The 13,114-nt window shown below is 38.0% G+C and overlaps 2 protein-coding genes across 6 annotated transcripts in view; both read left to right on the forward strand.

The window, feature by feature from the left end:
- IREB2 (iron responsive element binding protein 2) overlaps window positions 1-7,652 on the forward strand; it is a 51,845-nt gene extending 44,193 nt beyond the window's left edge. Inside the window, exons 19-22 of the mRNA XM_027522141.1 lie at window positions 1,273-1,420; window positions 1,505-1,627; window positions 4,712-4,897; window positions 5,625-7,652. Of these exons, the coding sequence (XP_027377942.1) occupies window positions 1,273-1,420; window positions 1,505-1,627; window positions 4,712-4,897; window positions 5,625-5,735 (568 nt within the window). The 3' untranslated portion in view covers window positions 5,736-7,652. The remainder of the gene's footprint in view (window positions 1-1,272; window positions 1,421-1,504; window positions 1,628-4,711; window positions 4,898-5,624) is intronic.
- Window positions 7,653-12,726: 5,074 nt separating this feature from the next.
- The window catches only part of HYKK (hydroxylysine kinase), a 29,203-nt gene continuing 28,815 nt past the window's right edge, over window positions 12,727-13,114 (forward strand). For 4 of the 5 annotated variants that reach the window (XM_027521321.1, XM_027521319.1, XM_027521320.1 and 1 more), the window contains exon 1: window positions 12,740-12,977. The gene's annotated coding sequence lies outside the window, so the exon portion shown is untranslated. Of the gene's footprint in view, window positions 12,978-13,114 lie in introns of all 5 variants that reach the window. The other variant, XM_027521326.1, reaches the window with a different exon arrangement.

Below are 13,114 nucleotides of genomic sequence, written 5' to 3' on the forward strand. Positions count from 1 at the left end.
GGTAAGATATTTAAATTAGAAGAACAGTTGTTGTCTTAACATAAAAGAGGAAATTAAAGATAGATGGAAGTTGCTTGTTGGTTGCTGAGATGCTTGTGCCTAGTTTTCTCTTGTCCTTAAAAGTTCATTTATATAGTGACCAATCCAGTAGCAAAAAAACACCCACAGCACACAGATTATGCTGTCTAAATACCAATTCTTAGTACAGGCAACCAGTTCTTCGTGTAGAAATGGTTGATTCCAGATTTGGCACTGGAAAATGTACAAGCTGATTCTATGTCTTAAACCAAGAAAGAGCAAGAGCTATGAAAAACTACCAGGCTTTCTGTCAAAAGGTCTCAGGACCCAACTTGAAATCTGTCACTGCTCAAAGATGGGATATATTGAGCATCAATAAAGAATAACTGGAGTGGATTGAAACATAATGAATATGTTTAAATCCATGAGTTCATAATGATACTAGAAGAAAAAAATTAAAAACACCAAGTTACCTTTGGAAGATGATGAGGAACCATCTCATTATTTAACAATAAAGGCTTTTGTGTATGGAATGTATTTCAATATAACCAAATCATTGATGAAGGAAAGTTTGTCTTTATAGAGGTTTTCCAGCTTGAAAAATGAAGGAATAATGGAAATACAACATCATCATTTTGCAGTCCCTAATGCAGTCTAGATGATGATGATCAGTCACTGGTAGCATTTCAGAAAGAAAAGTGGGTATCATGGAAGCAATGGAAGTAAGATCTATAAAGCATCATTGCAAAAATATAAACCCTGACTCTTAGCAGGTCACTAGATTTGACATCTGGTTAACAAGAAATACAGGAGGGAAAACAACATATGAAATGATAGTGTGGCGATGTAGTCAGTGCAGTCTAGATATAGGAACTGTACTACAAATGACCTTATGTCTTTACATAAAGTATATAAGGGGACAAAGAGGGAAAAGGAACATACAGATTATAAAAAAGTCTTGAGAAAACTGAAGGAATTTATAAAACATACCTGGATCTGATTTGAGCAAACCAACAGCTAAAAAGGAAAACCAGGGAGATTTGAGTATTTACTGGCTAGCTGATACTAAGAAGTTTAGAGGTTTTGTTTATTTGTATCAAGGTAGTATTTTTAAGTCCATATCTTTTAGAGAAACAAACTGAAACATGTCCAGTTAAAATGTGATATCTTGATAAAAAAGTGGTTTTTTTAAATGTTTTACAGTTAAATAATGTGATTATTTTCCATCTGAAATAAAAACTAACACTCTTGCAGCCTTACCCCTCGTGAATTCAACTCTTACGGAGCCCGAAGAGGTAACGATGCTGTAATGACAAGAGGCACTTTTGCAAATATCAAGCTTTTTAATAAGTTTATTGGAAAACCAGCTCCCAAAACAATTCATTTTCCATCAGGACAGACGGTAAGGATATATACAGAGTGTTTAAGCAGTTGCTAACTAGATTAAAATTTGTATTAAAATTTTTATGTTTGTTTTAATCTACAGCTGGATGTATTTGAGGCTGCAGAGCTGTACCAGAAGGAAGGTATCCCACTGATTATTTTAGCAGGGAAGAAATATGGTTCAGGAAATTCAAGAGATTGGGCTGCCAAAGGACCATACCTGCTGGTATTGCTTCTTAAATTTTATCTTAAAGTTCAAAGAGTTTTAAATATTCCTTTTTGTCAGTAACATTCTATCAAAGTTTATTTTGCTTATTTAGACTTTTTATTTTTATGTCTACTTGGATCTCATTTATAGGTTTTTTTTTTTTTAGGTGATCTTATATGCATTGTACTAGTGCTTTAAAAATTTTTAGATTTTATTCATGTATTTTATTATTTTCTTTTTAGCTGCACTGGATCTTGGTTGTTGTGCATGCTTTTCGCTAGTTGTGGCAAATGGGGGGCACTCTAGTTGCTGTGTGTGGGCTTCTCATTGCCGTGGCTTTTCTTTTTGCAGGACTCTAGGGCTTATGTCAGAGAAGGCAATGGCACCCCACTCCAGTACTCTTGCCTGGAAAATCCCATGGACGGAGGAGCCTTGTAGGCTGCAGTCCATGGGATTGCTAGGAGTCGGACACGACTGAGCGACTTCACTTTCACTTTTCACTTTCATGCATTGGAGAAGGAAATGACAACCCACTCCAGTGTTCTTGCCTGGAGAATCCCAGGGACGGGGGAGCCTGGTGGGCTGCCGTCTATGGGGTCGCACAGAGTTGGACACGACTGAAGCGACTCAGCAGCAGCAGCAGGGATTATGTAGTTGCAGCATGAGGACTCGAGAGCGTAGGCTCAGCACTGGTGGTGCACAGGCTTTGTTGCCCCCTGGCATGTGGAATCTTCCCAGACCAAGGATTGAATCTGTGTCCCCTGCATTAGCAGGTGGATTCTTAACCATTGAACCATCAGGGAAGTCCCTAATTGCATCTTAGTACTCTGAATTTGATTAAACCTACATCAGTCTTATTTGTGAAAATAAATATAATAGAGGGAAAGGAGATTCTGTCTCAGCTTACTGCTTTATAATAATAATTATACCTATTGGTAGTTTTACTTGCCCCTTTTTCATTTAATTTTCTCTGATTTGCTCCATGAAGGGTTAACAGACTTAGAGATAGTGAGCCAAAATTTAGTTTTATTTTCAAATAGAGGATGATGGTCCCTGGCTATCAGCTAAAAGACCTCTCTCTTGAGACCATTTCTTTGTTGGGCAAATAGGGGATCTGCTGGGGAGAATGGTCGTGTGATACGTGCTTTCTGCCATTCCTTATCTGTGTTTCTCTTTACAGTTGTATTTGTGAAAAAGGCTGGTCAAGATATAGCCTTCTTAGCTCTCATAATCGTACAAATGTCATTTGGTTTTAATCTTTAACCTCTCCCTCCTTAAAATGTGGATACTCTTAAGGAGTTGCAGGAATAAGCCTAATTCTTTCATCTTTGTAAAATAATAATTTTAAGTACCAACATAATTCAGAAATAGTCCAGTTTTGGTTCTTAACCATTGCAGTAAAGCAGTTATCGCAATAAAGCAAGTTGCACAAGTTTTTCTGTTTCCCAGTGCATATAAAAATTGTTTACACTATACTGTGGTCTACTAAGTGTATAACAGCATTGAATCAAAAAAACTGTACATTTAATTAAAAAATAATGATAACGCTGACCATCATTTGAGTGTCGTTTGGTAACATCAAAGATCAGTTATCACAGATCACTACAACAAATAAAATAATAATGAAAATATTTGTAGTATAAGAATTATCAAAATGTGACAAAGACAAGTGAGCAGATGCTCTTAGAAAAATGGAACCTGTAGACTTGATTGACATAGAGTTGCCACAAAACTTCAATTTTTAAAAATAGAACAAAAAAGCACTATTGGGAAAGCTCGGTAAAAAGGTGGTATCTCCTGTATCACAAATATTAATTATAAGTTCTCTTTTTCTGGAGTTTTTTAGCCCCCCCCCCCCTTTTTTGTTTTTTAATATTTCAGGCTTTCCTCATATAGTTGTTGATCCTGGCTGTCTATTCAGTTAGATGTTAAAAAAAAAAAATGATTACAAGCTGGGATTGTGGGCTGGGTTTTGTTAGTGGGCCTTACTAATTATAAGCTACCTTTTTCATTGAGAGAGCCCTGTATATCAGTATCTGTAAATATTTTCACTTGAGGCCATGCAGTTTCTTCATGGAAGGAGACCCACTGAAGAAACAGACTTACTCCTGCCCCGAATCTGATAATATTCTCACCTGGCCTTCCTGTGAGCCTGGTGTTCCTCCTCAGTGGAGAGCACCCCTGCTCTACAGGGTGGTGCACTCCCAAGGGGTGACACAAAATCTTACTCTTTGTATGTGTAAAGTACACACACATATATATACTTAAACAGATACACAGTATCTTTGTGACATTAAATTTTGGGAGGTGGGCAGATAGGAGAAAGATGTGTTTAGAAGGGAAATGTCTTAAAAAAGAAAAAAAAAAGGCTCCTTAGGAGGAGGATAATGGAAAAAAGGAGAGATACACAAGTCTTCAGCTTATTTTCTCCAGAGAATAACCTCCACTCTTTCTGAGTGGGGACTGAGCTGGAGATCTTACTTCTTTTTACAGACTTCTCACTAGTATCCCAGTATTCTGAGAACCTTATGCCTCTGAGCCTCAAGCCATTTCTAGGTTCTTTGTTGCAGAGTGACTCAAACCTTAGATTGGGTATCACTCTAATTTCAGTTTGTCAATCTGTAGTTTCAACATTCTCTGCTAAGTCAGTCACCCATCTCTGTTTTCTAAATATTTACAGAATTTGCACATCCTGTTCTCTTTGTTGCTGTGGATTTATACTTCTCTATTCCCTTATTTTAATGGCAGTTTAAGAGGGAGTGTTGATAAACACATATGTTAGATCTACCATAATTAAACAGAAATCCGCTTTAGCCCTTTTTGAGTTTCAAGCAACTGCCCCCAGTTATGGAGAACATTTAGTATGTGGTAGGCACTGGCGGTACTTAATCCTGGAGTGGCAGAGGGGCAGTTAGAGTTAAGGAGCTACTTAGAGATACAGGAAAATAATCTGTAAAAGGTTTCTTTAAATACTTTGATATAACATTGACCTTCATATGGGGTAATGGGTTTGAAGTTTTTACAGAAAAGCCAAAAGTAGAGTTTTTTCCCTTTTAAAATTGTGTAGTAGAATGAAGGAAATAAAATGCATGTTTGTTACAGGGTGTGAAAGCTGTTTTAGCTGAAAGTTATGAAAAAATTCACAAAGATCATTTGATTGGAATTGGCATAGCTCCACTTCAGTTCCTTCCAGGAGAAAGTGCAGATTCCCTGGGCCTCTCTGGCAGAGAAACATTTTCTTTAACATTTCCTGAAGAACTGTCTCCTGGAGTTACATTAAATATAAAGGTATACCTAAATTTCTCAAATATATGATCATGTACAGTACTATATGTTTAACTAGATGGTTGTAAACTGAGTAATAAACAATGTCTGTAAATTACATATTAATGTCAGCTAGTAAACAAATTGTAGTTTAAGAAGGCTTTATTTTGTTGGTACTTAAACCTGTGTTAATATAGTTGGTCTCTGAGGAAAAGTAGAAAATGTATATACTTAGTCCAGAAAAAAAAAACCATGAACTTCCAGTTACATGTTTCAACTTCCTTTTCCTTGTTATCAGCTCTCTGTGATAATGTAATTTTTAGTCCAGGCATGTACACCACTTCATTAGAAGCCAGAGTTGAGTGTTCATGGTTAGAGTATCACAGACTTTACAACTAAGAAAAAAGGAAAATGAGTAGCAGATATTATATGCAGTGAATATTTGATTTTTAACAAAATGAACATGAGTAATTAGTATAACATCCCTAACTAGTAAGTCAAAATCTGAATGATTTAATACTTTAAATGATAACAGTACTTGTTCTTTAGAATTAGGGATGAAATATTTGTTTTTCTACTTAGCTGTGAAGCCTATAATTAGGTATCTTACTTGTTTCTCAAGCAAGAGAAATGTTTCTCAGACAGAATATGTGATGAGTATAGTCATTGAATAGGAAGACAAATAGTCTTAACCACTAAGTAACATTACAAGATTTTACCACTCATGTGAGATGTTTTTGTTTGTTTAAAGACAAGCACTGGAAAAGTATTCAGCGTGATTGCTTCATTTGAAAATGATGTGGAGATAACATTGTACAAACATGGAGGATTATTAAACTTTGTGGCACGGAAATTCTCATAGTATCTACTCACCGTGAATACCTTTCATAACTGGTGACTGCAAACAAAGCCTTTTGTGCTGGACCCAGGAATCCTTACCATGGAGCTGCAGATAGTCCCAGTATGCCCACTTATCTCATCCATGGATGTAAATGATTATGAATCAACGTAGTGACTGAAATGAAATCTTGATTTTAAATAATATACGAATGGTGCTAATAACATTGCTAAAATCAGTGTGTGAAGTGTGTTGTGGAAGAGGCTTATAAGTAAGGGGGAATATTTTATCAGACCATTTTGTAAATAAAGGCAGAATTTGAACTTGTGTTGAAGATTCTTATATGAATAACCTTCCTGAAGTCTCCTGTTTAGTTTTGCACCTATAAAACTGTATACTACTGTTTGTTGGTTTAAGAGTAGTGGATGGAAATTTAAGAAGCCAGATAATTCTAAAATTGTGGAAAGTGAAATCTGATTTATAAATGGACTTTCAGATATGTTCATTCCTTTCCAGAATTGAGCTGGACGTAGTGGCATTCTTAATTTGTAATATAAGCCAGGGTTTTCCTAAGTCTCAGTCAAAGGATAGAACTTGCCCTGGACACAATCATTCTGTCCAATCCAGTCGAGGTTCCCTCCACATCTGAAGATGGACTGTTACAGAATACAATTGATTGTGCAGCACCATGTATTAGCCGTGAAAATATGTACCACATATGCAGCCCTTATTTTTTCAGTAATTTGCTCCTGTGACCCTGGCAAGTCTCAGATGGCATTATGTTAATTGGATTAGATTACTTTGCTCACTTTATGTGATACTGTAACTTCTATGACCTATATTTTAGGTATCATTAACCAAAATTCCACACTCATTTACAGTTGCTAAGGAGAACTTTATTTAATCATTAAACACTAACATGATTTCCTCTAGATTTTAAAATTTTCCACCCTAAATTATATGGTTGTTCAACCCTAAACATTTTTTAAATGTTGGTTTCTTCTTAATTATATAAATCAATTTCCTGTCATTTTGAGTCATCATTTTACCTGGGATGCATGATACTATTAATTATATATGCTTTTGCTGACCGTTAGGATAAAACACTTACATTATTGCTGTCTGAATACCATATTTTCTCTGTATGCATGTTTGTTTACCACATCAAATGTTCTGTTAACAAAAAGTTTGGTGACTTTTAAGAAAAGGTTGGATAATTAATTCCTAAAGTCCTATACCTTTTTTAAAAAATTAAGAAGTTAAAGTTAGCAGGCAGAAGGTTCATTGTAGTGATTTCCGCCCCCAACCCCCACATGGAGATCATCATATGACCTGGTTAAGTTACTGCAATTCAGAATTAGCTTACATTGCACAAAATAAATTGTTTTAAGCTAAAATGCTGAAACTACCAAACCAGTGGGTAAAGACCACTGAGAACTTTGCACATAATCCGTCATACAATCTTTCGAAAATATTCTGTGTTTAGACAATTAGATGGACTAGAGTTTGGTAAAACGATTTCCCTTTTATTTAAAAATTTTTATAAGTATTTTCTTTGGTACTTTCAAGTCAGATTGTGTTCTTGATATTTTATTATGCTGTGTATTTGTCAGTGCATGTGTTTTTAATTTACATGAAAACATGAATTAAGGTTGGAGAATTTACAAGTTGAAAGTTAAAATATCAGTTATAGGCTTTTGAGGAGATGATAATCCAGATTGTGTGTGGGGAAAACATCTGTATTATTTCTAAGCCATTCTGTAATACAATGTGTAGCCTGTGGTCAGAGGCCTGGACATCAGATCCAGGAAATGAAGAGATGATAAAGCTAGCAAGCTATGAATTAAGGATTTATGTTTCCAGTCTACCTAGTCCAGTAAAAGTACAAGCAGATCTTTTATTTCAGGAAAAAAAAAAAAAGGTTCTCTTAAAATCTCTTGTTAATATACAGTGAACCAAAAAACTTGATAAGCAGTGGCTATCAATTGGGGAGAGACTTGTGGGTGTATGACCCTGAGTGCACCTGTAATTCTTCCTCCAGCCAAATTGTGTTTGCAAAAATGTGGCACCTCTTGGTTTTTATTGTTTTTCATATCTCCTTTATTGACTATATCTGGATAATTTTGTGTTTTTAAAAAAATACACAGATATTGTGGGAAGAAATATAGGCCCATGAAATAAGCAAATTAGTGCTATGAACTTAAAAGTAAAATTTCAAAGGTCATTATCAACAACAGCATTTATGTCATATTTTAAAAAACATTATGCTACATACCATTGCACTATTTCATGCCTTTGGTTTTTCTAATTGGTGAAAATGTCATCCAGTCACTGGATGCCATTAATATACCTAAAAAGTTTCGGAGATAGTAGTTGTTATTTCCTGTTGTATCTCCAAGCTGACATTTGAATGAGAGGTATTAGAATCCCTTTAGCAAAGTGCTCAGTGTTTCACTGGGAATCAAACTTCATTGGTACTAAAGGACAAAAAGCACAGCTAAGACCTAAATGAAAATTCTAGTTGTTTACAGCTAGGGAAACAGTGTTGTGCGCATTCACCCGCTCAGTGTTAAGTGACAGGATGAGGAGAAATTATTTGACTAACGTTTTTCTGTAGTTGAATTAAAAGACATCGTTCTTTTGCCTTTAGGTTTAGCAGAAAGTGCTAAGATACTGGATGTTGACCCTATCTTAGTTTGATTTGGAATACTAAATAAAAGAGAGGGGAAGGAGGTGGACTTAGTCTTCTTTAGTGACTTTTTTCCTGAAGTGTGATAGTGCCGATGTTTATCAGTTTTACACATAGTATGTCATTATGAAACCATATATCTCACTTAAGTAACTATAAATCATTGTCTATTATTTAAAGCCAACAAAACAGTATAACAGTTTTAAGTTCAGTAATGTTAAGTATTGTATAGAAATATATTGGAGGCAAAGTTCAGTTGATGACAATTGTGTATATGTTACTGATGCTGTAAATTATTTTTAATAAAGAAAATTGTATTATCACATATTTGACTCTTATTATAAAATACTTTGTGATAATTGAAAATAAAATACCGTAACTTAAGAAATAGGATGCCATCCAGAAATTTCTCTTCAAACATGTTATCTAGCTGTTCAGATATGATTTATTCCCAGTATGACTGGTAAATGAGAAGGAAAGCCAAGATAAAGCTTGCAATAGGGATCGCCTTGAGGAAACAATTAAGTTGAAGTTGATTCAAAGGTCATTCTAACAGGTACTTTGATTCATAAAATCACATTTTACAGTTGAAAAGACATCTCTCACCCAAAGCAGGATCCTTTGTACAAATAACATCATGTAACTGGGCAATCCTTTCTTGAACATTCAAGAGATGGGAGACTGTCTACTGCACTTGGTAGCCCACTGACTGAGTTTTGATGGTTAAATTTTATTTCAAGCTGAACTCACCTCCTTGTAGCTTATACCTACTGATTCTAGTTCTCCCTAATTTGTCTTTGCCTCTTAAAGTGCTTTAGTACAACTATATATAAAATACAAATTTAATGAATAAGTTAGACCCTCCACAAATTGCTCTGAACATAACCTTCATACTATAGATCTTTTTTTTAATGGTAACTTATGTTAAAGTGAACATTTAGGACTAAATTCATCTCATGCTACGAAGTTGTGTATTACTGGAGGAAAGGGCCTTTCCTTGAGAGGTGCAGGATGGAAGTGCTATGTTTGTATGAGCCTCCATGCTTTAGATCTAGCTGATGGCGTCACTTCCTCCTTCCACTGGCCATTCATCAGCACTGATGAAGCACCCGTGAAGTGAGTCATCTGGAGCAGGGAACCAGGACCATGAGTCTCTATGATAAATGTTTTGTAAATATGGTCAGCTGCCCATTGACCTAAAAATACTGCCCTTTTCCTCAACAGCAACCTAAATGAGTAAAGTTTGTTAAAACTTGATATTCATAAATTAAAACTGGTACATTATTAGGAGTATTCTAAGGACTCCAGTATCCTAAGAAATTTGTTTGCTCAGTACCAAGACAGGCACATGGTGTAGTTTGAATACCCAGAGTTCAAGGAAGCCTAGTGCAACACCAGTGTTGTACTTTGTTAATTTATGGTTTCCACTTGATGCCGGTTTTTAATTATAAAATAATTTAGCTTCAGCTTGTTTTGATTTAATGTGAGTTTAGCTCATAAGTTTTCCAAAATATCAGATTATAAAGCTTGTGGTTTATATACTTCAAAAATGGAGCATTTATTGCAGAAGCAGATGTGTGTCTAATCCCCACAAAACTTGCTTGTATACTGATAACTGTGTTGTCTGTGAATTTGTGTTCACGGGACGGCACTAGGTTTTAGCATTTTAGACAATGTAGGTATATAGTTGTGTCATAAGACTAGTGGGCCATTTTATAGGATATCATAATATAAAACCATATATATAATCTCACCCTGCACATTGTTCATTTCGTTTCACTCCAATTTTTTGCACTGAATTTTTTGAGAACCACTACCTAAGTGTCCTAGTGGCCAGGTGGAACATGAAAAAAATTGTTAGTACAACAGTGATGACATTTCTTGTCTATCGGATTGGAGCTTTATTCATTATCATGGTATCCAATTTTGGCATTATTAAAAAAAAAAAAACACATGTATTAAGAGCCTTAGAAATGGTCATTCTCTCATACTCAGTGTATGACTGAGCAGTGTATCTTAAAGACTCATAAAGGACAAAAAATTTATGTGTAAGAATATTATTCTTAAAGACAAGGAAATCTTGTTTAAAGTGAAAAAGGCAAGTGGCAAAATGTATTTCTAAAAAAGGTTCAGTGAGTGGAAAGATGCTTGCTGGAGGAAGTAATTGTGGATCTAGAGTCCCGTCTCTTCAATTCTCACCATACCTTCCAGATTTGATCTTCATTCCCATCTCTTAATCCTAAGAAAAGTAGAAACAACAAACATTGCAGCACTATTTACAACCGCTAGGATACGGAAGCAACCTAGATGTCCGTCGACAGATGGATAAAGAAGCTGTGGTACATATATACACTGGAATACTACTCAGCCATAAAAAGGAATGCATTTGAGAGAGTTCTAATGAGGTGGATGAACCTAGAGCCTATTATACAGAGTGAAGTAAGTCAGAGAAAAATTTTGTCTATTAACTCATATATATGGAATCTAGAAAGATGGTACTGATGAACCTATTTGCAGGGCAGCAGTGCAGATGCAGACATAGAGAACAAACATGCACAAGGGTGATGGGGAGGAAGGAGAGGGTGAGATGAATGGAGAGAGGCTCTGTAACAACCTAGAGGGGTGGGAAAGGGTGAAGGAAGGTTCAAGAGGGAGGGGACAATAGGTACACCTATGGCTAATTCATACCAATGTAAGGCAGAAATCAAGCCATTATTGTAAAGCCATTATCCTTCAATTAAAAGTAAAAAAAAAAAAAAAAAAAAAAAACTGGACTAATAGAGGTGGAATAGTGAGAGGGTGGAGAGAATTCAGGATCTGCCTGAGGAAAGAGCATACAGAGATGCCTAAGAGGACCAATGGAGTCAAATTCTGGCTACAGATAATGGAAATCAAATCTTTTAACACCCTAAAGGAAAACAACATAGTAAGAATTCCACCCTGGGGCATAAAAAAGCCCCGGTACTTGGAAGTTAGAACTGAAGCAGATAAGAGGAGATCTCTCAATATGTGGTTGATGGAAGTTTGGGAAACATCAATCAATCAAGGTGACTAAACATGCCGACTGTGCTATATTCTGTGGGGGGTGGGGGGTGGGCATAGTGAGAGAGTGAGATGCGCAGGGATTGAAACAGACCGACTTGCAGTAATGAGTGATGTCTAGAATTCTCCTCCAATATAGAGAGTGCTCTGTACTATCAGAGAGGTTCGCCTTGGCTGCAGACGTATATGAAACTTGCTACCTGAGCCTGATGCCCTTGACAATTAAGATCTGGCAACTAACCTGGCTGTTAATGCCAGGATTCCCAAGATGGGCTTCTCTGGTGGCTTGAAACGGAAAAGAATCTGCCTGCAATGCGAAGACCTGGCTTCAATTCCAGGTTTGGGAAGATCCTTGGAGAAGGGAATGGCAACCCACTCCAGTATTCTTCCCTGGAGAATTCTATGGACAGAGGAGCCTGGTAGGCTACAGTCGCAAAGAATCCGACACAATTAAGTGACTAACACTTTGATCAGGAGGCAGCGTTCTGATAGTCATGTGGTTTCTGCGCTTCGTTGCAGAGAGAGAATCGACTCCCAATTCAGGATTCTGACCCAATTACCAGTTCATTTTCTCAGTGTAAATGAATCACTTATCACACCAGACCTGAACTGTGGTCATCGCGGCCCCCTGAGGGGCCTTCACGCTTCCTTTACATCTATTATATTGAATTTAATGGCTCGAGAGTAGAAAACTCGGCACCGTACAAGACCTTAAACTCGAAGTTGGGTGACCAGGTCTGGCTGAGGCTCTGTGCCCTTTTGACTTAAGTTTCCCCATCAGTACAAGGAACGTGTGGATCTATCCTATAACTTAGACAATTTTACGTTCTAACATTACTAACTGCATGCCGGGAGAGCTAGGTCCCGTGCAGAACGCTGCCAGGCCAAACTCCCAGGTCCTCAGTCCTCTTGCAGTTCTAGGGGACTGGAGGGGCTCGAGGCCACCTCGGCAACGCTTGCGAAGCCTCTGGCATACGTGTTTCCAACAAAAGGGAGGGAAGGGAGAAAATTGAGGACGCGAATTCTACCCAAACAAGAGAATCCCGAGTGAAGCAGGCCACGACGCCTGCACAGCTTCATGGACTGGGAGGAACTGCAAGATGCCACTCAAGAGCTGAAAGCCTCCAAGGGGCGGGGCGGAATTTCTAAGAGCCAATCAGAAAGAAGAAGTCCAGTGACAGGGAGATAGTCGCGTTCTGACTGGGGTGACCGCTGAGAGAAGGCGGGACGGGATTGCAGATCCATCCAAAGCCTGATCTTTGAATTTCTCTATTCGTAGCCTCTTCTGCAGCCCAGGGACTGGGCGGGAATAGCCCCGAACGACCTGGCGGAGCCTCGCCTTCCAAGAGTCTTCGCTTATTGGCGGCGGGGGGGTCTCGAGGAGCCAATCAGAAGTCAGGACTCACGCGCTCGGAGGAGGGGCGGACCCAGACGCGACAAGTTGGGCGCGACTTCCCAGCGGGAGCGCAGGACCGCGGTCGCAGTCCCCGGCTGCTCGAGAGCGGGATCCACGTCAGGACCTCGGGTCGTTGCGGGTGAGCCGGGTGGGGAAAGCAGAGACAAACCCTAGAACCCTCTGGAGGGGGCGGCCCTGTGAGCAAGGAGGTTCACTGAGAGTCGGGGCCAGGAGTCGTGAGCCTCCGGCCCCTCCAGCGCCTCCAGCCCCTAATCC

Source organism: Bos indicus x Bos taurus, chromosome 21 (genome assembly GCF_003369695.1).
Source record: "Bos indicus x Bos taurus breed Angus x Brahman F1 hybrid chromosome 21, Bos_hybrid_MaternalHap_v2.0, whole genome shotgun sequence".
NCBI lineage: Eukaryota > Metazoa > Chordata > Mammalia > Artiodactyla > Bovidae > Bos > Bos indicus x Bos taurus.